Consider the following 27,508-nt stretch of genomic DNA (forward strand, 5'->3'; position numbering starts at 1 on the left):
GGGGGGGGTGTGGCCATAATATTTTTATCTAATTTTTCATATTTTGACATAAGATGCTACTATATAAATAAGTATCAAAATAAACAGAAGTAATAATGTATGCAAAGGCTGACTAAACAGAAACTTACATTTTATAGCAGATTCCAAACACACACAACCCTTCTTTTCTTCTCTCACGAGAGGCTGATGTGCTAACCACTGTAAAAAACTACCATAAAAGAAACTTTTCGCACATCTTAAAAAGAACATGAATTTTCTGGAGAAGTATAGAAAAGCCCATTCTATTTAGAGTAGGGAAATTGTTACATAACGTAAACTTAGCTCATAGTACAAATATGCTCAAAAGATTTTGGTTCTACACAATTATTTTTTTAAACTAAAATTAATCTCAAAAATTAACACCAAAATATGGTTTATTAATAGTTAATTTGTGTTAACCACTGGAAATACACCTGGTAATGCTCAGGATAGATAATTCATACTTCAACGAAGCAAAAAATAAAAAAGTTTTAGTGGAGAAACAAATTTATTTTCTGTTACAAAGAAATGTAAACTAAATGAATTTCCATGCAAACAGCTGTATGAATTAAATGTATTTCATGAAAAAAAAACCATTTAAGAAGGATGGAAATTCACTAGATGTTGCCAAATGAAAGAATACTGATAAATTTCAAGTTACTGAAGTAATACGCAAGTCAAACTACAAAAATAAAATGAATATAACAAGTGCCCAATAGTCTGTGCAACTTTCATGATTTTCACCTTTTTTTTTGTTGGATTTGTTTTTGAGAGAAATGGTATAATTCAAGTTCCACAACTGGCATAAATTAGTTTAAGATCAGTTCAGATTTTTACATAGAAACTATAATAAAATTCCAATATGGTAATCACACAAGTTCATGAATGTTTGAACAGAGGATAACTATTATGTGTGCGCTTTTAACATAGTAAGCATAGTATGTGAAAAGACCCAGTAAGAGGAAAATAATAAAATATGTAACAATGCTTCCAAATGGTAAAGAATCCTGTTTAGATTCTTGCATACTCTGAATAGAAAAACTTGTTCAAGATCCCAATATAACAGGAAAAAATTTCAGAACAAATTTATAGATAATGTAAAATAATTCATCCAATATTTTATCAAATTATTTCAGATTTTTACCATTTCCCCACGTGATGCCAAATAATAGGATAGAGGGAACATCAAGCAGTAACCCATATAGCAGCCATCTCATTTCATGCCATCTTTTATCTGATTATGGCAGAAAAAAAAAGTAAATTTTTTAGTTAGTTTTCTAATTTTTCTTTCTCAGTTGTAGCATTTACCATAAGAAAACATCAGAAGCAAACAATTTTTTTTATATTTAACACTCTAAGAAATGTTGAATTTTTAAAAAAAATTATGTAGTGTTTGAGAACCTCTAAAATTTTTTTTTCTAAAATACTTTATATGCCTAGAATTAAAATTTCTGGATGAAAAGTGTCAGATCAAAAGTTTAGTAGTCTTTGAAAAAAAAAACCATATCAGGACAATTTCGAACTAACTCTCATCTTGAGTTTTTGCTCCTGTATCAACTTTAACAGAATTTTCAACATGAAAATATATCTGAAAGTGGCATTTTCTAGAGAAAAAAAAAAAGACTATTTTGGTCATCTAAACTAGTATTTTACCTCTGATATTGTTTTGCTTGAGAATATATCTTTAAAGAAAAACCATTTCATCAGCTGATTCTACACATATTATGGGCTACAACAATTTACAGATGAGAAGTGCAATAAGAACATGTATACAGAAAAAAATTTAATCAAAACAAATATATCTTAACCAAATTAAATTAATCTTTCAAAACATGAAAGTTTTTACACATTTTAAGGTCACCTAAAGAAATTCAGAATATTATTTTATTACCAAATGCTACATTAGACAAAGAACTTTGCCATAATAAACAACTCTATAGTGATACAAAAATGACTGAATGAAAGCAGAAAAAAAAAAAAAAAAAAGAGAGATCTAGAAACCTCCAAAAACACATCAAGGAAATATGAAACAAACTTATTTTGGCACAAATTAATAATTAAAAAAAAAAAAAATCTGTTTTGGATAAAACAGCACAAACAATGAGCTTTAGAGTATATAATATCTAGGTGGGTCCAAAAACTTAGATTGCAGTGACTGTAGATAAGGTGATCCGTCATGCTAAGAAATGGGCAAAATTTTATCAAAATCTGTTCTCTAACCATGTAAAATATCTGAACATCTGCTTTAAAACAAGATTTACTTTAAAATTTTCCAAAAATCTGAAATTCAGAAGATAGTCTGTGATGAGTATTTTAATTCTAAAATTTCTGCACTAATCAGTGCAGAATCAATACATGAAATTTCAGTTAATATCTTCAGTCTATGATGGGCCAAATTTTCTGTGCATTAGATTGTGTTATTAGATCATGGTCACCACAATATTGGTTTTTTTGACCCACCCTAATATACATCTCAAAAATATTTCCAAGTTTACAGAACAAAAAATTACAAACACAATGGGATAAATATTTCAGTACAATACACAGATGGCCTTATAAATGTAACAAATAAACTTACAAGATATAATACCAAACAAGAACATAAAAAGGAGCAGAAAAAAAGCAGTGTTTGCTTACACATATAACATGGAATGTTCCTACACAAATTCTTAAAAAAAAACCTAGGTTTTATAAAATTGAAAATAAAAGGAGGGGGGAAGATAACTTGTGTTTGAATAAAATCAATGCGAACAATTCAAAGCTTCACTAAAACATAAATGCTGTATGCATTAGTTACATTTTTAAAACGCAAATTATAAATTAAAAAAAAAAAATCAGTAAGACTAAAAAAAATTTTCAACACAGAAGTTTTCAATTTAATGAACTAACTTTTGATAAGAGTATATTGAATTTTACAAAATAAAAAAAAATTTCCACATTAGTCAGTGTGCATCATTTTCCCTTTTGAGACACTCACAGGAAATACAAAAATAATTGTTTGTTCATTCTCATTAGAACTAATTTAAATTTCAGTATTAATTTTGTAAACAATGTCAACTTAGAAATTTAACTTGCCAAATATATAATGACAAATACACATGCTTCACATGAAATAGAAAACCAATTTTTAATTGCACATAAATGCATCTTTTACTCATCCTGTGTGTATGTTTCAAATATGAATATTTTTACACCCTCAATAAACATACATCAGAATAGAAAACGGTAAAATATTTTTTAAAGGAATTAAAAAAAACACACACAACAAATGATAGCATATTTACAGCATTATTAGACAGCTGCTCACAAAACATTTGTGCTAAAATTGTCAAATTGGAATTAAAAAAAATCTTAGTATATACCTGAGTTTTGATGTGACTGGCATAGGAAGGAGATATTTGACAATACACACGGATAAACATTCACTAGATACATCACAGTTAAATGTGTTTCATTTGTACTTGTTTATCAGAGGATAATAAAATACTCAAATGAGGTTTTAATACATATCTGTAATAATTATTAGTCTATTATATATATAAGCATGGGTTCAGTCAGTAAATGATATTCCACCATTCATGAAACATTAAATAAGGAACAAATACAGGTATCTTTGCTTTAAAAAAAATTGTGTTATAGCAAAACTGCGTAAAGTTAATTTTAAGAATTCCAACCTGTAATTTGGCTTGGAGTTTAATCCCAGAAATGGGCTTGCAAATTGAAGATATAATGTAGTTAAATCCTTTGATGACGAAATACGTTGGATTTGATGATGTAGCTGAGAAAAATTCTTAGATACAACTCTCTCCAGATCTCACTGAGGAACAACGTTTGGTAACACATTGACAATGCCATGAGAAATTTACTCGAAAAAGGAGTTTTAGTGAAACTAGAATTTTCATATTTACAAGAAATGTGGAATTCTATGGCTTTGCAACTAAATTTTTTATAAGGAGATGAAAAGTGCTGCTGAATCTCAACCATTTCATTAAAAAGAGTTATCAGCCTAGAATACCAGGCTCTTGAGGGAAGAGAACATCCGCACTCATTCTAATCAATCAAAAGTAGTGAAGACAGAAAAAATTCATTCATATTGCCTAAATTTACAGAATTCATAAGTTTGAATAATGTAATTCATTAAAAAGGGTTCTTTTGCATTGGGTTTGATTTTTTAAATCCTTCTGAAGAAAACCAACCACTATCACTATCTTTCCCATGTTAAATTCAACTCAGTTTACACGATTTCGTCTTACATGACTAGCAGAACCAATTTATCATGCAAAGCGAGGGATGCCTGTATTCATTCATTCTTTTGTTTGGGCACTAAGTCATGGAAAAGATCACAATTGGAAACGGATATTCTTTCAAAATATTCAGATAAATATTACAAAACTATAACATGTTAATTTTGTTAAAAAGCATAATCAAGCAGATAACAAACATTTGTAACTTATAATTTTTGCTTTTATCATTCAATTAAATCATGCTGAAGGTTACTTTCTTCACTCTGCTTTATGGATGTGTTTGCCACCAACACAAATATTTTATATAGTTTGCCTTGGATGGATCGCACTGATCCCTTAGGTGCAACAAAAGTGGATCATGTATGTTGTTCGTATATGTGTCATATTGTATTTAATGTGTTTTATGTATTGTGTGTGTTAATAAAATTTTTCTTTAACAAAGTTATTGAAATACATATGGAGTGTCACCATTTGAGTTAATCAAGTCTATCTAGACCAGTAGTTCTCACTTTTTTTAAGACATGCCCCACCAAAGCATCTCTAAAATCTTGATGTCTTTTCTATCAAGATTGTGAAAATTTCATCAGAAGAAACATCGCCTTTTCCCACTGTGAAACTTCAAAAACATAAGAAAATAAATTACTATGAAACTGAAGTAAAAATTGTTCTTTTTGCTTTTCATTCTTAAATTTTGCCACACTGTCAAGATTGCTGCTCAGGGCTCGTCCCCCACTCCATGACTTGTAATCTTATTTGAAAAGAGATTATTTTAAGAGTCATTTACTTGGTTTGAGGCAAGAGTAATTAATCTATGGGTTGTGACCCATACCCAGGGCTTTTGACATGGTTCATGCAAATAAGCTTACAGTCCTGTTATCAACACACATATTTCACAAATGGCTTCATTATTTTCTAACCATGGGTCCCCCATAGTAGATCATGTTGGCTTTAGGTCGGGGCTAAAAAAACATTAAGAACCTTAGGTATAAAGCTTCCAAAAAACACACTGGAAGAGAAAAATAAAAGAATGAAAGGACAGTACTCAGAAAGAAGTTACCAAAGAATTGCTTAAAAAATTAGTATTAATATGAAATAATGGGTAATCTGAAAAGTCTTAAGTCTTAAAAGAAAAACTCATCCTTAAACAGGCCCCACGTTGGGAATCACCGATCTACACATATTTCATAAAGAAGTGTGCCAGTTGAAAATGAAAATTCCTGAACCCAGCTGAAATCAATAGATTAAAAAAAAAAAAAACCAATGTCCAATTAAATAATTTATTTATATAAGCCGCATTTGCATAAAAACATCCAAGTTTGTTCTAAAATATTTGATCATAATATAAAGTAATTGATCTTGTTAAATGGAGAAGCCTCCACAAGTAAGCACTATATACTATTTTGCAGTTGAAAAAAAAAAAAAACCCAATGTAATGGTACATTTATTATGAATGCATACGTAAGAGCTTTTCTAATTTTAAGCCTTCAATCTTAAGCCAAATATTTTGACTATGAAGATATACATACACACGATACACATTAAAAGATATTAAAAAAAAAAAAAAAAACACTGGTATATCCTTGTTTTAAATATCACATGTTTGAATGACTGCATGAAATGAAAAATCAAAAAATGAAATACGGAAAGATAAATAAATAATCAAATGAAAGAAAAAAAAGACGTATTTATAAAAATGATTGCACTTCATTTCTTTTGAAAAAAAGTAAAAAGTACGAGTTCCAAATGCACTAATCAGCTAAACTCAAGAATCACTTGATAAACTATTTCTCAAAGTAAGCACTGTCTCACATTTAAAAAAAAATGTTATTTTGAAGGATGGACATAATAGATAATGTGTGTGTGTGGGGGTATGCTTTTTTTCCTCAATGCATTGCACAGATTCTAGAAAACCTCAATTTAAATTAAATGTTTAGAACACACTTATTTTGGTTCATTAAAAAGCTTTAAAAGCTTGTGATATATATATATTCATGCAAATTATAAAAAATTGTGACAATATATCACATTCTAAGCTCTATCAATTTTAAATCATACTTTCTTTTAGGAAATGCAAGTAATATAAGATTTTCTTAAACTACCTTTTTTTTCATTTAGCTCACAAGTGCATCTGAGTTCAATTACTTTCATTCAAGAAGTCAAACAACGATGCATTATTTCCATATGCATCTACTGTACCAATAAATATAATCTGTAAAATTAACGAAGCTCTAAAAAATATCAATACAATTTTACCTTAACTCTTACATATGTGTGATTAAAAACCAGGAACTATTTTTGCAACTGCCTATCTTCCAAAGATAGCAACATTTGACTCCATGAAAGAAGAAAATTTCAACTTTCAACATACATACTAACTCTTTCAACATTGAAAAGTTTGAATACATGAGGAGCAACTGATACAATGACGAAACCTATGACAACATAAGTCATGAACTTAGAAGGCATCTCAACCTTTGCTTTTTGCCTACAACGAGCATCATTTGGATCCAGTCCAAAAATATAACAAACCACTTTATACAGGCCAGGTTTAAATAAAGTGCGAGCAATAACAATACAAGATAGGCCTATAGCCATTCTCAGAACAGAAGTAACAATAAACCTGCAGCCTGGCCACATTATCTGAGTTGAAGATAAAATAGGGCCACCTTGAATTACACCCACATGAAAGTTGAACCAAGTTCCTATAGCAAATCCTGTTCCAGTACCCATAATTACAGAAGTATCACCTCTGGCAGGAGTGTAAGATCCGCTTTTTGGGTACAAAATCTGTAAAATCGCCATTATCAAAATGGTTAGAAGAGGTGAATAGTTGTTTTTCATCTGAAATTGGTCGACAACATCTGCTAGAGGTAGATATATCAGCATCAATACTGGAGACAATAGAAGGCCACCAATGATATCCTGAAAGACATTTTATTGTAAAAAAACATACATGAATACAAATAAAATACAAAATAAAGATAATAGCACGAAAACATAACATGCAGGGGACCCAATCGGTCTGTCCCATATACAGTCAGTCACAAAAGTGTACATCCAATTATTAAAAGTACATTTTTTTTTAAAACTTAAGGATTTGAGAATGAAGAAATTTTAAACAAAACACTCAACATACACCTGTATTTATTTCATATACCCTTATCCGAAAAGTAACTAGTTACTTTTTTGATATAAAAACATACCAAATTCATACGTAATTAGAAAATACTTTCATTTAAAATATACATATCACAGAAGTTTACATACACCACAGAAAAACAAATATGCACAATTTTTACATAAAATAATTTAATACTTTGTGGGCCTCTACAATATAATATTAAAGTTGATTACCACCTGCAATCTTAGGTATTGACTGAACAAAATTTTTGGTGATATCTGGCATTATTACAGATCATCCTTTTGTCAATGCTTCCATAAAATATTTTCTGTAGGAAATATTATTTCGAACCCTTTTCTCAAGTTCGTCCCATAAATTCTTGATGGGATTCAAGTGTGGTGACTGGGGAGGTGAATGAAGTTGTTTAGGCATCTTATACAGGAACCATTCCTTTGCAATCCATGCATATGCTTTGGATCATTGTCCTGTTGGAAAAAAAGATCCACCGGTTTCCAAGTCCTAATGCTTGCAAATTTAAACATATGCTTGAGAAATTTTCTTGCAATATAGGCCCGTTTACACGAGGCAAGTGCTTTAGTTGGCAACTTAATTTTAACTTACCGATTCTTCTTGAAACTGTCCACACGATAAGTTGTAAGTAGGCGCTCATTGGATAATTTTTATGGAGGTGAGCGCAGTTAGCGCATGCACGCTTCAATACTCAAATCCACGGAGAGAGACAGACGCAACGCGCGGGAGTATAATAGTAATAATTTTTTATTTATCTGGCATTCAGAGAAGTGCTTTTTTTAAAGCTCATAGCTTTCGTAACAATGGAGGAAGATGATCAGGTAGAACTTACGAATGCTGTGATCACAGCCCCATTATATGATATTTTTTTTAAAGAATATAAATTTATTCACTTAAATAAATTTATTCAATAAAAAAGGAGAAACTATATCACTTGCGCGAGAGCAACACACTGAGCAAGAAGTAGGTCACGCAAGGGAAACAGTTCACTTGTCCCTTTTTTCGCCTCTGCCACCCACGCATCAGGAGGTCACGTAAGGGGGGCGAGAGATGACGCCACAGGGGAAAAAAGAATACACAACATACTATAAACTTATGTAAGTCATCGAGAAGAAATATAAGATTTCTTTATTTCTCCTCCAAGTTGTAAATATCGATTATATGATATTTTAATCGAAGTTGAAGAGATCAATTATGAATTATGTAAGCCGAAAATACGGGAGAAGATTCTTGGCATTCGTAGGAAATTCTAAGGGTTAAAAATTAAATAATAAAAATTCATTAAACAAAAATTATTTCCAAATTTTCGAAATCACTATTATTTTTTAATTTAATCTATAGAGATGACATCTTTATGTTAAATATTGGATCATTTATTTTTACAACAGATGGCAGCAAATTCGTTCTGGACGAGAGAAATATTCGAAACCCCCCCTCCAGTTTTTAATATATAAATCCTCCCCACCTGATATATATTTCTGAATCTTCAATTTTTTTCAACTCCTGACATCACGTCAACAGAATATTCCATAGCTTTTTCCAACATCTAATAATTTTTAGCTTGTTTGTTAAGGTAATTTTCATTTCAATAGTTCAACAAACATTCATGGCGAAGATATTTTTCAACAAACTTGAAGCTTGTGTCCTCTGGCCACCTCACCATCCAATATTTCTGCGGAATTCTAGCGAAACTTCAGGAGACGACGGAGTATGAACAGGTTCACGCTTGAGATCAAAATAAACCCCTTCGTGAGAGAGGAAAAAAAAGACCCCTCCAGTGCAGCAGGTCACGCCCACTGGCGCATGCGCATAGGTCTACTTAACCAGAAAAAATAGAACTGTTCGTATTCACTTACCAACTAAATCACTTGCTAACTAAAGCCGTGTAAACAGCCCTTATCGTCTGCATACATTGTATCGTACTTGGCAACTAAAAATTAAGTTACAACTAAAGCACTTGCCTCGTGTAAACGGGCCTTATCTTCAGGTATTGTAGGCTGTCCATTGTACCTCTAATGAAGACTAATTTTCTTACACCAGACGCAGACATGGATCCCAAACAGCATTTGAAATCATTGGTGGACTGTTAGTCTAAAACAACTAATTACACAATTGGATCTCTAATAAAAAAAATAACAGGGGTAGTATACAGCACACGAGTAGTGGAAAACTTTTTTCCTTCCCCAAGGCTATACATTGATTGTGAAAGTACAATAATCCCGTGCACTCCAGGTTAAATTTAAGTTTTCCCAAGTTAAATCACTGGAGGACAACAATAAAGAATTACATAATACACCCAGTTATTGGGCTTTGGGCACAGGGAGTCCATATAAAAAGTTAATTTTTTTACTTTAATAACTATACAACCCCTTTGAAACCTGAATGACTTATCTGCATTCTACACGTTATTTGGATACTCTTTCTAATTGGAAGTATGCCTCTAGGATTAATGGTTGACCAGTAAAATACTGCGCATGCTGTATATTCCAGAGTCTTTCTTTTGTTGGTCTTTGAAGCTTTGACACCTGAAATCAGGGTTGGATAGTTTCTTTTGAAACGGGAACCACCAAGATAGGTTTCTCCAGAACAGAAGAAACTAGTTTTCAAGGAAAACTAGTTTCCTTCAATAATTTTTATCATAAGAATTTATGCTTTAATAAATAAATATATATATATATATATACTAAATTTAATTATATATGCAAAATAACTGCATCAGTTTTTTGCACAGGTGAGCAGTTTCTTCCCCGTTTGAAATTTGAATTAGGCCTATAATTAACTATGCACATATAAGATCAATTAAAAAAAAAAAAATTATGTCAGTCTTTTGACCAAAGACTGACTAGTCATATCTAGCTAAAGCTTTTCATTAGACCTGGAGAAATTTCACAAAAAGTTTACAGTTCATTTATCTAACTTTAATCTAATGGAGAAGTTGAAAATAATTTTGTCAAGGTCACAAAACAATTAAACATTATTTATTTATTACACAACACTAATCTCTTTTGTACTACTGAAAAAAGAAAATTTCATTTTACAGTCGAATCCCGTTTTAACAAATACAGTCATAGCGAAAATAACTAACACTTTTCTAATCCCTTGGATACGTTTACATAGGGAAATTTTTAAATAACCTGGAATTTCGTTATAACGAAGTGATTTCTATGGTCTCTTGGAGTTCGTTATAATGGGATTCCACTGCATTTTAAAGATCATTAGAAAAAGATTACAAATAATGATTACAATATCAGAAAATATCAAAATCTTTATCAGTACAATTCTGTACAAAAATGAAAAAGTTTTTTTAACAGTTGTATGCTATAATTAATTTTTCAGCTTAGAATGAATGCAAAAGATGTGAATTTTTTTTAGTCCTGCAGAATTTGAAAAGGACTGTTTAAAAAAGCATTGAGATGTCTAGTTTTTCTTCAGGTATGTCGCTCTGTCAAGGGTTAGGAAGTTTCTTCCGAGTTGGAAAAGCAGCAAAATAAAACCATGGAAAAACTTGCTAAAAGAAGTAGGTTTTTTCCACTAAATGGAAGAAACTAATTTATAAAAAATTACTTCATAATCATGTAATCATAATTTACTGCTGTTACTAGAGGATTTTATCAACTCTAATGTTAATATACCTGGAGTACCTATTTTGAAAGGTTTTATTAGTTTTATATTTAATATTAAGTCCTTTATTCATGTATAAACTTTAAATTACTTTTATTGACAAGAAATGTTTTAAAATTAAAATTCTTCCTTTTATCAGTTCTCAGTGCAACAGAACATGAACACACACCATAACAAAACCTGTTTTGTTATGGCATATCCTAATGGCTGCCATAACAAAACAGGTTTTGTTATGGCAGCCATTAGGATATTCCTAAGTTGAGTGGATAAATCAAAATATATATGGAATTCTTTTTAAACCTGCCGAATCTGCGGGACAATTTAGAATTTCATCACAAATTTTTCATAATTTTGGATATTTAATACATTCTTTCCCACCATATTTAATGGATTAAAAGGACTGAACAGTACAACTGAAGTAAGTGTTTGCACATGCAGTTTAAAAAATATCAGGTTACTATATTTTGGCACAGTTTCTTACCACACACCTATTGCTGCTCAGAATTTTATCTTTCATCTTAATATTCAGGATCAATAAAACTTGCAAACAAATAATAGGGAAGAATAGCATCTTCATATCTTAATTTTATGACTTAGAAATAAGGCGTCAAGCCAGAATTTTGTAAAAAAGGCCTATCCATTCATGACAAGAATCAGCACTACTTGCACAATCTCTCTGCAGCTTATACATTGAGTGCAATAGAAATGGGTTTCAGATGCGTCATTAAATATTTGAACTGTTTACGCAACTTAAAATTTCTAATTATATCAAGTATGTCTCTATCCATCTCATGGAGATTTTTTTTCAATCATTGTGACTTTGATTAAAAAATTTTCTAAGCATTTCAATTGGCCATTATATCTAATGTCTCCCAGCAGCATTGGCCTTATTGCACAGGGCAAGTCTCAACCATACAACAGTCACATGATGATTCATAAATACTTTTACACTTTTGTTACATGTGACATAATATACTTTATAATTAAATATATTATCCATTAATTAGAAAAATGTGTTGCACGTATGAAACCAACTTGTGGAGAAAACTTGAAAAAGCTGATCATTAGCCAATACATTTTTTCCATAAAACCATTATGCAATACAATTATTTTGTGTAAACATGTATTAATTATACTATAAGATATAATTTTTTTATACTCAGATTACCAATTTTGTGTTGTAATTGAAACAATGTTTTAATATGTGCTCTTTATTGGAAAATTATATATTGCACATCCTGGTAAGATTATTTGTAATTAAATGTTAAAAAACATTGTTTTTAAAGCTTATTTGATATTCATGGGAATGAGCACGGCTGCTGCCCTCTATGCAAGCCTGTCTCAAAGAACAGCACATATCCCAGACCAAGTGATTTTTCTGAGGCCCTACCTGGCAAATTTTCGAAAAATTTACTTTTAAATTTTCTGAGGCCCCTCTTCTTTTTGAGGTGCCTGGGTGGGCCCATGCGTTAAGATGGCACTGCATCTATGGGCATTTTCCCTAACAGCGGCAGTAGTCATTGACGTCATGAAAATGTGAAAGCTCGCAGAAAACCAAATTTTCTGTCAAAATTCAGAGAACGGGAGGAAGGACGAAAAATCTGGAGAGTTTGGGCAGGTCTGCGCCATATTATTCAACAACCCGCGAGAATATCAATACAGTAAAATGCTCCATTTGCACTTCAAGGTCGTGTGATCACAATAGACGGTGCAAAAGGTTGGGAGAGAGTTTTCTCTTTTTCTTCTTTCCAAGAAAAAAAAGGACCTTTTCACTAGGAAAGAACAAGCCATTTGGGATGCATGAACCAAATTTTTTATGTGTCCTTTTCCAAAATTTCCGGTATTTGACGCATTATAGCACATCACTCGCATCTCTAACAGTGTGGCAGGAGTCAATCATTTGCAGAAAAACAATAGGTCGTAGCACAAAATTAAACAGTTCAGATGTTTACTGGTGGGCCAAACACCCCACCCAGTTGTGTTTAAAAAAGCTTGGTTAGGGCTGTTGACAGTTGTTAATACCAGAACTTTAATTATGTATACCCTGTACATATATACAGAAGATAGAACAAGATATTAAATGTCAATTACCAAAATAGTATGCATTCCCATGTATAAGCGACTGCAACAGACAAGAGTACACCAAACAACAGCAACCAGTAAACCAAGAGACAAGGAGAACTGAAAATTGGAGGGGAAAAAACAATTTCTCAAAATAATCAAATCACAATATATCTCACATAACTATAATTCAGAAAACAAAACGTGAAAAATTAATTTTCATGTACAGGTTTTATCCTCTAACAGAGGCCGATATATTGCAGCTATTCAATTAGAGATACACTCATGTCCATAAATTAAGGATAATTCAGAATCACACGGAAATCGAAATCTAAAGTAAAAATTTCACCTGTAGAATTATCACACACATCTGCAAGAATGATATGCAAATTTCAGGAAGCCACCAGATGATGCCAATAGTACGTCACAATGACAAGAGTGTAAGAAGGGTTATATAAGGAATGGTGGCAAAGTAAAATTGCTCACAAGAGTTCTGTAAGGCGCTCAGTGCCATAAGCGAATAGTTATGATGCAGAGGACGCATATGGATGATTTTTTACGCGGTAGAATTATCGGCCGCCTGGAATGTGGGCGTACTCAGATGGAAGTATCCGAGGAACTTGGAATTGCCCAAAGTGTCATCTCTAGGCTTTGGCAACGATTCCAAGATAACAGAAATGTCAGTAGACGTTACAGTGCAGGTTGCCCTCGAGTTACAATGCCGAATGAAGACCGGTATTTGGCAGTAACTGCCAAAAGAAGTAGACGGAGCACAGCATCCGACCTGTCTTGTCAGCTATCTGCAGCCACGGGTACCACAGTTACAAGGCAAACCGTGTACAGACGTTTGGGAGATGTTGGTCTATATGCTTGCAGGCCTGTCAGATGTGTTCCACTCACGGCAACTCACTGTCGGCAGCGATTAGACCGGAGTAGAGAACATGCAATGTGGACATAGTCACAGTGGGCTTGTGTGATGTTTTCCGACGAGTCCAGGTTTAGCTTGCAGTCTGATTCACGTCAGACTTTCATATGGAGAATGCCAGGTACCCGTTACCACCAAGACAACATCATTGAACGACACCATTACGGTGGTGCAGCATTGCTCGTTTGGGGTGGAATTATACTGGGTTCCAGAACAGATCTGCATGTTCAAACCGGAACCACGAAAGCCCATATTTATCGGGACATCATTCTGGAACAACATGTACGTTTGTTTAGGGGTGCTATGGGCGCAGAATTTGTATTTATGGATGACAACGCCCATCCTCACAGAGCAAACATAGTAAACGAATACCTTGAATCTGAGGATATAACCCGTATGGAATGGCCAGCATTCTCACCTGACTTGAATCCGATATAGCATGTGTGGGACATGCATGGCCGACGAGTTACAGCCCATCAACCACCTCCTACATGTGTACCGGAACTTTGGAGAGCATTGCTTGCTGAGTGGAGTGATCATCCCCAAGATCAGATCGATAATTTGATACTCAGCTTCCTAGGCGTTGTACGGACTGTATTTCATCGCATGGGAGACATACAATGTATTAACCATCATACCAACCATGCAATAGTAAGTTTTTGTAAAGGAGATATTTTTTACAATTGCTCGAGGGAGCAAAAATCGTAGTTTTTATAAATGGTATCATACATACACCATCGTTTTTGTTCTTTATCTTTTGTTTAATAAATGGGCTTTATGAATAAATAACGTTTGTTTTATTTCTGAACCTTTATTTGCTGGAGCTGGCATTATCCTCAATTTATGGACATGAGTGTAAATGGAGTCAACCAATAAGCGACAGTACTTTATTCATAACAGGACCTTTCTTCTGCAACTTATCACAAAGACAGCTTCCTCTCCCTTTCAAAACTAAACTCCCCACACAGAGAGGCCCAAAATAGATTCTACATTCTTGACAATATACAGGGTGCATAGGTAACAGGACGTATGACATTTCACTGGCAAATCTTTGATACTAGAGGCATACTTCCAATTAAAAAATATATCCAAATAACGTGTAGTACTAAAATATGTCATTCATGTTACAAGGGGTTGCATAATTATTAAAATGAAAAAATTAACTTTTTATACAGTCCCCGTGCCCCACAAACCCAACTAGAAAGTTGTTGCCGCCTCTCCGATTATAAGTGAAAAAATTCCATGTTTCTTAGTGAAATATTCACTGGGATATTAGAATTTGAAATCAGGAAATTTGGGAAAAAAACAGCATTAAATGATGCAAGTAAAATGGTTTTCCCAAATTTAATGCTGTGTTTTCCCCAACTTTCTCCTGTTTTTCATATATCTCAGAGATATGACACTACAAAATATGGAATTTTTTTAGTTGGCATCAGGAGAGACTGGGCAACAACTTTCTAATTGGGTTTTTGAGCACACACACACAGGAATTGTATAAAAAGTTAATTTCTTTATTTGAGTGCTTCATGTTATTTGGATATTTTTTCTAATTGGAAGTATACCTCTAAGATCAATGGTTTGCCAGTAAAATGTCATACAATATTACCTATGCACCTGTTATATAAATAGATACTATTTAAAATATATATAAGAGCTATCTAAATATTTCATATTATTACATATTTACATTGAAAATAAAATAAATATATTTATACATAAAATCCAGATTGAAAAAATAAAATCACACAAAATACAATTCCATTAAAAATAAAATCACAGCAGAATTATGTCACCATCTAGCGATAGTCAAACTTAATAGTAACTTGTAAATCACCCAACAATGTATGTCATTTAACAGTCACAGGTGCAACTAGATACTTGGTTAGCTAGGACAAGCACATATTGTGATGCACCAGTGTAATGTTTAGTGCCTGAGTAACATGGTGGTAAGATGCTCATCTACCACCATGAAGGTTGCGTCAGGTTCCAGGTTTGATCCCAGGGAAGAATATAGATAACTAGATATTTTCCCTAACGAGCGACGACTACAGATAGATGCTTTCATTTCCAACTTGTTAACGGCAGTAAATTGTGTACAGCGATATGGCCGAAGTTAGTGTGTGGTGAAGTAAGTGTTATGTTGAAAAAGTGATTTGTGAAGAATTCGGCAGAAAAGATTTCGGCACCAGAATGACTACCTTCCCCCTACCTTGTTGCAGCGATAAACATAGTTAACCCCTTTATGATCACAGATGAAATATTTCGTCTAAATGTCAGTGGAATAAATTCAATTGTTTTCTTTCCTCACCATTTCAAAGCTTTATTGTAACCCCATTAACTGAAGCTGTTTTTCTTTCACTTCTTTCTGTACTCCTATTAATGTGATTCTCCCTTCCCCCCCATACAATATATCTTTCTACTATATATATGTAAGAGCAAAAGAGAGCACATAAGGTGAGGGTGAAAAGAAATCTGCATACTCTCTTATCTATTAATTTTTATATACTATTTGATACATCTATTTTTTTTATACTATCTATATATCTATCTTCCTTTTCATCTTCTTTTCCAGAAAAAAAAAATCTTTCTCGAAAAAAGATTTTTGAGACCCTCTTCAGACTGTGGGCTCTAGGTTGCAGCTTGTCTAGCCTATAAAGAAATTTGACACTGGATACATCTTGAAACAAAGATTGCGCTCCCACTCTATACGAGATATTTTCTTTTTGCTACTCATGAAATTCAGAAAGTGTGATAATACTGAGGTAGACAGAACATACAGCAATACCGACTTATGCTACCCAAAGTTACGAGAATGCAGAGTTATGCAGTTTTTTGTGAAAATGCAAATTCCTCAAATTTAAATATAATCATAGAATTATTATAGAGATGATATATGACAATCAAGAGAGAATTGTTTGGTTGATCAGAATACCATGCGTATCCAAACTAAGCTGATTTTTGGGAGACTGCAGATAAAAACTTAGCCATGATTTAGAAATGGAATCTCAACTATCGTGTTGCATCTTATATTTTTACAGACTGGTCACAACTTTATACCTGTAGTCTAATACAGGGTGATTCAGAAAAGATGGGAAAACTGTAAGAGGTGGTAGTACACACAAAAATTTTTTTCAAAGAATGCATGGTCTAAAATGAAATGCACACGTACTACAGGGTGCAACATATCGTGGCACATCAAGGCTACAGCCCACAGCTCGTGTGCTTGTAGTTGGATGATCTACAAAATCTTGCATTCCACACCTGCTGTTCTGGCAGTCCTTGTACGACCTGCATCAGACCGGGAAACAAGAAAGGATCCCGTTTTGCACAGCTGCCAATACAAGCGCACAAATGTTTTCAGATTGGACAACCGCCTTTGGGAAAAACGCTCATCGTACATACGCCTGTCTCTGTGGTACTTAAGTTTGCAGCTCTGTAAATGAGATGCATGCCTGCTTTTTCAGTATTACTAAAGTGCGCCATTATCCCGTATGTTACAATGGTTGCACGATGGAATAACTTCACAGGGCTGGCATACACGCCTATTATTCACTGAGACACAGTTTTGTATATATGGTTTCTTCTTCCTCAGATTACATTTGCATGCATGCATGGTGTTCTTTTTCTTCAATAAATTTCAACAGTAATGCTGTTTTAACACTTGCGTTTCATGTTAGACCACACATTCTTTGATGACAATTGTTTGTAATGATGTGTACTATCCCCTCTTAAAGTTTCTCATCTTTTCTGAATCACCCTGCATATATATATATTATTGCCAGTTTCAAAAAATGCTTAATGCCAATAATCCATGGGTGAATACTGTTTTTTTTGCCTTCAAACACAAGCAGTTTATTTCTTTTGATAAAGCAACGTGCTGTCAAAGTATTCAAAACAAACCACACAGGACATTTATCACAAGGCAAATTAAATTGTATAAAGCCATAGAAAAGTATCATAGCAATAGTCATAATAAGAAGGAAAGTAACAAGTTTCTTTCCGAATTTTGGTCAAAATCAATTGGTATTTGAAAAAAAATTGGGGTAAGCTGTGCCATACACATGGCCGAAAGTTTCAACATGAATACGTTCTTTGGGCCTACCTTTACGTGAGATACAGACATAATGAAATTTGTTTTCATCATATTTGTTCTTGGAATAGCTAATAGAGGATACCAATGTTGTCTATTTGTGTCGCAAACTTTTGAGACATGGAATAAAACAATTTTGTCACGAATGTGGGCTGTATGCTTTGTGTCCGAACTGAAAGACATTAACATTCATTGAGTATCATCGGATTTGTCTTTGGAATATCTGAGATGGCACCATTACCTTCTATATGTGCATTGCCAACTTCTCAAAATTTTGTAGAGTCTCGTTTATCCGACATTCTGTATTATCTTGTATATTCCACCATAAAAAAAAACTGCATCAATCGTAAACAAGAACTGCAAGTTGCGAGCATGGAGAAAATGTATGAATTTCCTACTTGAGACAATTTTTTCTCGTTTTTTTTTCTCCAGGAACTAATTTTTTAAATTTCAGGTGATAATATTCTAGGAGAATGAGAATATTCCGAGAATATACTCCTATATGTAAAAATTAGAGAATAATCGAGAATAGGAATAATCAAGAATAAGAGAAATCCTATCAATCTCTCTTTTAAATAATGAATTTTTTTTACTAATTTTCTTTCATTGCCTGAAACATTTACAACAAAGCAATTTTTGACAATCATCTTCCCCCCCCCTCCCCTAACGACAACTTTTAGTTCGAGAATATTCTCAAAATATTTTATTGGTCATGATAAGTTTTAAAAGTTTGGTTATGAAGATTTTAGAGAAAAAAAACAGATTAAAACCTTAAAAAAAATTTTAAAATTAGATACATTTTCAGAAATAAGTTCAAAACAAAAAATTAAACTAAAGTTGATTGATAAAGGAAGCAATTCTTATATAATTATCTTCATTCTAAGAAGATAGGTCTATAGAACTGTTGTTTTCTTCAATGTACACACACTTAAAAATTCTGTGTATCACTCATATTTCTTTAAAAGTTATGTAATTCAGCCAAGTTGGTTTAATTTTCTTGCTTTCAAACTTTAATATTGTGGGCTACAAACTTTAGTATTCCTATCTTCTTGATGGGAGGAGAATATTCTTGAGAGAATATAGGACACTTATAAATTACTAGAGAATAAAAATTCTTATCAAAAATAAGAATTATTCTCAAGTTATTTATAGAGAATACTAACAACTGTGATTTAGCAATAAATAGCTTAGTGGTGAATATGATGGACAAAGAAAATTGGGCACTTGAAGATCCTAAAACAAAATTTGGAGAAATTCTTATATTACTTTGTACACGTGTGTATGAATCATTTTTACAAGAGTGATGTATAACCATTTGATCAGCATAATTATGAAGCTACTAGGTGTTACCTGCGGTTTTGCTCGCATGGATTTTGTAATCTGAAAATTCCCCTTGTGACCTTTTTAGAGATTGAATTTCGAAAAATCCTTTTTCAGCAGAGGCACCAACATCAAGAGGGCTGAAACTTGCTGGTCGTCCTGTATATACGTGACTCATGCACGTATGCAGAAGAGGGAAGGTGTATCGCACATTGTTTTTTCAGAAATTATTTGGGGGCTCGGTCCTCTTACAAAATTTATTGGGGGGACTGAAATGACCTCAGTCCCTAGGTTCTGGTGCACCCCTCGTGACCCCACTTACGGGTTGAATTTGAAAAAAAAAACCCTTCTTAATCTCTACATTATAATTTAAAACTCTGGCCAAATTTAATATTTATAACTCCAGCAGTTTCGGCTCAATGATGAACTGAATCAGTCAGGACATGTAAAATATAATATATGCATAGATCAAGGTAGGCAAGATAGGCTATAGGGAATTAAAGCTATAGAAAAGATACAAGACATGTTTTTTTCCCCTTTGCTCAGTTCAATTAGAGCATTCAAAAAAAGAAAAATTAAAAAAAAGTTAAATTTCATAACAATTATGGAGAAAATCAGAAAATTCTATGCTGTGTAATTTAAATTAGCAACAGGAAAAATATCATTTTATGTGTTTTTTCAGAGCTCGGTCAAACTGCAACAAAGTTTAAAGCAGCAATCAGGAGTGCCAGGTACATTACACAGGAACCAGGGTTGGTAAAAAAACCAAAAAACCGTTTTTTTTTGGTTTAAACCAGGTTTTTTTGATTTAAACCGGGTTTTTTTTGTTTTAAATAGTATTAACATTAAAAACAATAAAATTTCTGAAAAATCATTCAAACTTCTAATAATTAATTAAAATAAAATGTTTATTAATATAATTAACACTATTCCCATATTTAATTAATCAATAAATTTCTTATATTTTAACAAAAACCAAATTTTACAATTTGATTATTTTTTGCTTAACTCAATGGATTACTTCATGTTTGAAAATTCTTATTAATCATATAATATAAAAGATGTTTTCTCCAGTTACTTTCAGAATGCTTAATTAAGAAGCTATTTTGCAAAAACTATAATAAAAATTAGGTGAATATAATGTATTTAATGAAGCATAAAGAATGCAGATTAACTAACGATGGCTTACGATATACAGGGCGATTATAACTAAGGTTCTGATTTCAAAACACTGTAAAAAAAAGAACGATTGTCAGAATGACTTGCAAATTGACAAATATTCCTGAAGAAATATAATTTTATTAAGTAAAGGAGTAAAAAAAAAAAAAAAGACTTTAAAATGTAAAATTAATGACATCATCCAACACATGGGAAATTTGCTTGCAGAATGGAAACAATAGCCAGTCATGGCAAAATAACTCAATTATAGCATTACATGATTTCATAATTCATGGAAACATCACAAAAAGAGTGAAGTAATTGAACAAATAACTACAACTTACTCAAGAAATGTTAAATATGTTGTCCACCGTGTTCTGGTTATGAGGTGAAAGCACAAAAATTCTTGTTCAACAACAGATCAGAGTATGCCATGGTCATGATGTGGATGCACTTGAAATTCACCTTTATTAAACCAAATGCGACCCCACGTTAATATTCCTGAGGAAGTTCTAACATATAGGGGATGCTCTGAAGCTTGCAATTCACCAAAGTTTGCAATCCAACCACTGTTCATAACATTTTGAGGTACCCCCACAGCCAGAAGTTGCAAGGGTTAAGGTCACGTGAACTGATGGCCAGCCAGGTGTCATGCAATCCTGTTATTGTCAAAATGGGTTTTCAGCAGCTGCTTGCTTTACTAGTATTGCAATGTGCATCTTGATAGAAGTTGCTCTATCCACACACTGATGCTGTGGAAGTGCCGAAATGATGTGGTTGTACAAAATAGATTATACTGCTGGTCAAGTACAGCATCATCTACTTGCACATTTTGCATTACTTACACTTTTTTTCTTTTGCGAAAAAATTTCCATTGCTTTCAGGAGTATCCACGCAAATTTTCAAGTCATTCTGACCAGTTCTTATTGTAGTTTTGGAATCAAAACTTTAATTATAATCACCCTGTATATAGCTGATTATTTTTCATAAATCTGTTACTACTACTATACAGCAGAACCCTTATTAACTGGGCCTAACAGTGAAAGTATAAAAAAAACAACTATCAAATATTAAAACTGAGAGATATACAGAAGGAGATGTGCTACTTCTTATGGGAAAAGAAAATGAAAATGTCTGAGGTAATGTGTAACTACTATAGTTTGTTTCAGGTTAACTTTGCAGTGAAGAGAAAGGTATAGAGTGTATTCCTTCGCCGCAAAATATACTTCATACATCGGAGGTTTACGGTGATTCTTTACACAGAATATTTCAATTTTTCTTATGGTTTTGAAAAAAATACTGAAAAAATATGGTTTTGAACCGATGTTTATTCGTTCACAATTTTTAAATTAGAAAAAATATTGGTTACTATTACCGAAAATCCACAGCAACGGCAACAACATTCTGGCGCGATATCCTAGAAATTTTCTCCGCCAATATCACTGTCATGCTTTTTTTGTTACACCCAGTTATATACTGAATAGGCCTATACATACATATTTTACATAGCCCATTCCGTTGAATTTTCCATAACGATACAATTTTTCATTCAGTTTTACATGCTGTTATAGGTTTACATCAATACGAATATCCAATCAGTTTTTTTTTCTCCCGAACATAGGCTTTAGCGAATTCAGATATTCACTTATAGATAACAGGAAGTGTTTCTCTTCCACGAGAGCGCCGATACTATCTTGAGAGGGTCTCTATGGGTGCAGAAGTTTTGGTTTTAGATCCTCTTTTTTTTTAATTATTTATTTCTTGCCGTCTTTTCTTGGGAGAGTAGTGGATGCTGAATCCCCTACTGCCGATCACTGGGATTGTTGACACGAGTCGCGTCTCACTCACACGAACGCCATGTTCCACCCAGTAGGGCCACCCGTTTCTCCAGATGTCCTTGCTTTTAGTTTCTCTTCAAATAAAATAAGTGAGGGGGGGGGGTCACAGTTTGTTAGGCTTAGTTTCATGTTTTATGTGACAGTTATCTCTCTTTATACGCTAAAACGTTCTCTGGCTCTTCCATTCCTGAATACTCGCTGTAAAGAAAACTCCATAAGAATCATCCATAATAACCACATGAGCGGTACATGAACCGTAACAAAAGACTAAAACTGTCGTGAAAACAAGTGTCATCGACGTTATACCTTTCCGGGAAAGGGGGCTGGGTGAGCAACAGAAATTTCGGCAAGAAAAGTGAGTAAAAAATTTCTAAACCTTTCCGCATTATTATTTGGTGCTATTCCTGCATTTTCACGTGAAAACAGAATTAATCTGTTCTTAATTTTTTTTTTGATTGACTTCAAAAGTTTTATTTAACGTGAATTTTTTTAAATATAAATTGAAGAAAACAATTAGAAATCCCCAAGCTTTTGAGAGCCATGGTTAGTATATACAGTATTTTAAAATTATCCGTTGCTTTCATATTATTGTTTGGAATTTTTTTTACAAATAAATTTCAGCTAAGGGAAGTATTGCAGAAAAATATTACTATGTTTTCCGAAATTTTTAGTGTTACTTACGGCATATCAATGAAGAGCAAGTGACGCGCTGATGTAAGATAATTATTTTTCTAAATTTTAAAATACTTTCTAATCAAAAAAAAAAAAAAAAGATTTAAAAAATCTCACTTTTAATTTCTGAAAATATTGGTAGTGGTTTTTTTTTAATTCTATGATTATTACTAATTTACTGTGCAATTTTTTTACACTCATTACGTTACACGTAAAGATTTTTCTCAGTGAGATTGGCGAGAATCGACCATACCTTACCAAGGCCGCACATCGATACATTGGTTAAGAGGCTTTCGTTCCCATAGCAACGAGTGATGCGGTTCCCTCGTAGCTTCCCGTTCACTGCAAAGTTAACCTGAAATGAACTATAGTACACTAGTCTTTGTCCTTTAGGGACAGCTGGGGTCTTTATTGGATTATAGGACCACCTGCCCCTAGCATGATGGTATCACTACTGTTGCTGCTGCTTTGTGAAGAGAAAAAGAAACCCTGTGAGATAATACACCACTACATTTAGATTTATGATACAATCCTTATTCATGAATTTGGTAAATATATATATATAGAGAGAGCATCAGAATGTAGCCAAAGGTTAGAAAATGTGGTAAGAATGAGAAATTTTGGCTTCTGTATATAACTTTAAATAACTAAGATACGTCATATGAAAAAATATATATATATATATATATTCAGGCCACTTTTATGAGACTTGAAAAAAACCACTTACACCATCATCTTATGCCATTTAAAGATATACCATCAAAATATACCACAAGAATATAAAATGTGATAAAAATGAAAATTTCTGCCGATTATTTTTTGGTTGTTTTGTGAGAGTTTTTTGTTTGTTCTTTGTGTGCGTTTCCTTTCTCTTCTAAACCATGGTTATTGTCATAAGAGGTCTTCCACAGAGCATGATATCCCCCTTCTTAAGTACAACAGGTTGCTTGCTTGCAGGGTTTAAGCTGGATAAAAAATTCCTTTCGCAAAAAAAACGAAAATGGGGAAAAAAGCTTTAGCAAAATGCTACAATGCTAATGCAATGATTGATGGATGTCTGCTCATTTCGTACCTCCTGTATGCATTTTTACGAAAGTGGCTACTACTTTTTTCGCATTTTGCAAAAAATGCGACTGTAGCTTAAACACTGGTTGCTTGAAAAAAAAAGTAAGTGGTTGTTATCTTCATCAGTCACCAAGGAGTTTGGTGATAGAGTCGCCAAAACACGGTAATCCGTATATTGAGAATTTATCAATATTGATAGGAAATCAATTCTGGGGTTGTTCCCCAGACTTGATGTGTTCAATTGTTAACTTAATGTTTTGAGTAATCACAGCTTTCCCCTCCCAGTCTTTTTTTACAGACATTACGAACAGCGGATTTGACATAGCCAGCTAGCAAAGCACCACAAAAAAAGAAAATTCTACTAAAGAATCAACATTTTGTGGATGTTTTCTTATTAGCAGTCTAAAAAAAAAATTGGGAGTCAAGTTTAAGTGATAACTGTGTAATTGAAATTGTCTGCGGCAAATAAATGAAATATGTTAAGATTAAAAAGTTTTGAGATGGAGCTCAGGAGGAGCTCTGGAGTCAGGTTAGGTTGGTTACAATCCGTCACTTCCTGTGGAGACTTCTTTTCTGGTGATAAGTCGGCAAGTCCAACATATTGGCGCTGGGTTGCAATATCTCTAGCATTCTTTCCATCCAAGTGGCGCTAGCTACCATTTTCTTTCTGGAATTCTAGAATATTTGATACAACCATCTGTTCTGTGCTGGTGGTGCTAGTTCCGCAGGGTTTTCAAATGGGCTCCTTCTTTGTTTGGCTGCGTCTTCGGAAATAAAAAAACTGTTCCATTTGGTTTTGTTTTTTTCCCAGAGCATCAGTTGCCATGGATTATTTCCTTCTCCTGTTGACAGGTCAGGTTAGGTTGTATTGTTCAGTTATGTTTTGTTATCATTTGTTGTCATGCCTTCTGTCTTTATCGTTGTTAAGAAATACCAGGATGTCAGAAACTTTCAAAAACCAGAGAGAGTATTTTTTACTGGGGGAATGATTTGGAATCCAGAGATTATTTATGTTTATACTGTTATATTTTTCTAGTATTTTGTCTAGAAAATGATATTTTTATTATGTTTGTTGGTTTTTTAATTACTATTAAGTTTTCTATGCACGAGATTTTTATTTTTCGGAGTCCGTAGCATCAGTAGACGGCCTTGGCAACTATTCATTGGCCGTGTTTGGCAGCGAAAAAAGTCGCCAATAGTCGCCAAGTGGTGGATTACACCGAAGCTGTTCCGTACGTGATTTCGGGAATTCAAGAATTTAAGAAATCAAATTTCCCAATCCTGATGGCTTCAAAATGTTGGGAATTTAGAAACCCTACACGTGGCCAAATCACAGTTGTTAGGGAGTGTTTGTTGACCAGGATGGCAGTTGGTGCAACTGCTACCACTATTCACAGAGCTTTCTACTCTTTCGAAATCATGACTGAAAAACATGAGCTAGAAAAAAAATTATGAAATCTTATCCAATGATTGCTAAAATTACGTAAGTAAGGTTGTCCCACATTGACAATTTCTAATTTGAGCCAAGGTTTTGATCCCCTGATGAAACAATTTCTCCAATCTCCAACATCATAAGTTTAAGACAGCAACCAAAAGTTATCCAGAATTGGAACACAAAAACAATAGCGAGAACATCACAAGAAAGGAATTATGGAATTATAAAAAAGTGTTGGCCATGGGATTCACTAAACCAATTGGATTGGGATTACCTGTTCTGGCAAAACCAACGGCAATCAAATTTCTTATGCTGATCGCTGTTTGAAACCATATTACTGGCACGTTTTGGGTAAGAAACCAAGGTAATCTATTGGTGACAAAAATGTTTTTTCATCAACTGAAAAATATTCATGAAAATTGCACTAAAATAAATATGCTAATAAGCTATCATGTTGGTTTTAAAACATTGTCGTAATGAAAACTTTTGAAAAAGCCAAAATGACGACGTAATCTAGACCAGGTGGCCATGGCAACTAAAAATTACAGAACTGACACCTAATATTTTTTTATGTATAACTTAATTGAAGTCGAAGGACAGCACAAAATTATCTGAAATTATAGCATGTCAGCTAGTATGTAAAGGGATCCCTTGGTCCTGGACAAGTAAAAATATATACTACTTTACATTAACTTTCTTTGGGAAAAATATTACTGGCAGCAATGAAATTTTGCTAGCGCCTAAATTTGTTTTCAATTTGTTAAGCCCTAATCTGGACGACAAAAAAAAAAAAAAAAATAATAATCACCACCAAACTCGCCACAAACTTACTTACGCAATCTGAGCTCCAATAACTTAAATAGGAAAAACACAATAAGACGTATTCCACACTGTTGTAATACTGTAAGTGATGCAGCATACAATTCAACATGGATTGGTTAAAAACTGGAATTTCAGGTTTTTTTTTTACCAATAGGTGTCGAATTGCATGGTGCATCACTCACAGTATCGCACCAGCGTGCACCCTACCCTAGTCACCAAGCCGACATAACTTACTTGATATCGCTGATAGCTGAAATACAAGATGGAAAATGGGAGAGCGAAACTGACCATCGCATGTGTAGATGGCATACCATACTCTTGAACATACTTTGGCTCCATGTGGACAGCGGGTGGCGATGATGGCCTGGGCCAACAAATGATATCTTTCAGAGCTTGTCCAATGTACATAATGAAAACCCATACATTGACCACTCGACGGCAGATAGCCGTGTTCAAATTCCATGCCCAATAGGAAAAAAAGGTGGCATAAAACAGCTCATATCCCAGACTAGTTCCAAAACTAAATAAATAATACCAGAACTTGCTCTTGATAATGTAACTTGGCTTCTTGACATCTTGAGGAACATTGAGGTTTGGAGGAGGACTTGATTCTCCGTTTTGAGCACGTTTCTCAACACGATCATTGGATGGAATGGGGTTGCCATTGAACACATTATCCGAACATCCATCTATCCGCTCCACACCAAAATACTCTTGAAAGGCGTAGACCAGGTTCGAGTCCTGCAAACACTTCATGGCCTTCATGAAGGCACTTCTAGAAACCATATTTTCACGATTTCTAATGGTATACGAAAAGGCACAGCTCCACGAGTAACTCGAATTTGAATCGCCAAGCAACTTCCTATCGTGACTTGACTCGACTGAATTTTATCACCCGGGCAAAGATGGTAACCTCTCCGAGCAAAATTTCCCTCAAAAATTTCCCTTTCGACTAAATTTTTCGCACACATTCCGGAAAATGTGCTGCTATCTATTGTGGGAAATACGTAATCAAGTATTTTTCACATTAGGAAAGTATTGCACTACATTTATTTTTTTGTTTTTTAAAAAGTTCTTCTGTTATGAAC

The 27,508-nt window shown here is 33.4% G+C and overlaps 1 protein-coding gene across 1 annotated transcript; it reads right to left on the reverse strand.

Annotated features, from left to right (window-relative positions):
- Nucleotides 1-141: 141 nt before the first annotated feature.
- On the reverse strand, nucleotides 142-27,293 carry LOC149072386 (sphingosine-1-phosphate phosphatase 2-like). Its single transcript, XM_089246437.1, has 3 exons — nucleotides 26,655-27,293; nucleotides 13,126-13,215; nucleotides 142-7,184 (listed from the first exon to the last, which is right to left on the reverse strand). Exons 1-3 carry the CDS (start codon nucleotides 27,204-27,206, stop codon nucleotides 6,615-6,617), a joined length of 1,212 nt encoding a protein of 403 aa, XP_089102563.1. The 5' UTR covers nucleotides 27,207-27,293; the 3' UTR covers nucleotides 142-6,614.
- Between the last annotated feature and the right edge of the window lie 215 nt (nucleotides 27,294-27,508).

Source organism: Pholcus phalangioides, unplaced genomic scaffold (genome assembly GCF_987345545.1).
Source record: "Pholcus phalangioides strain wild (caught in Gottingen) unplaced genomic scaffold, Ppha-v1.0 ptg000017l_1, whole genome shotgun sequence".
Lineage (NCBI taxonomy): Eukaryota > Metazoa > Arthropoda > Arachnida > Araneae > Pholcidae > Pholcus > Pholcus phalangioides.

Excerpts from the sequence above, each read along its gene's own strand:
- LOC149072386 (XM_089246437.1), bottom strand. The coding sequence starts at position 27,206 with ATGGTTTCTAGAAGTGCCTTCATGAAGGCCATGAAGTGTTTGCAGGAC. Across the intron at positions 13,216-26,654 it reads TCAGCTATCAGCGATATCAA|TTCTCCTTGTCTCTTGGTTT; the intron begins GTAAGTTATGTC and ends TCCAATTTTCAG. Across the intron at positions 7,185-13,125 it reads TGGGAATGCATACTATTTTG|GATATCATTGGTGGCCTTCT; the intron begins GTAATTGACATT and ends AATGTCTTTCAG.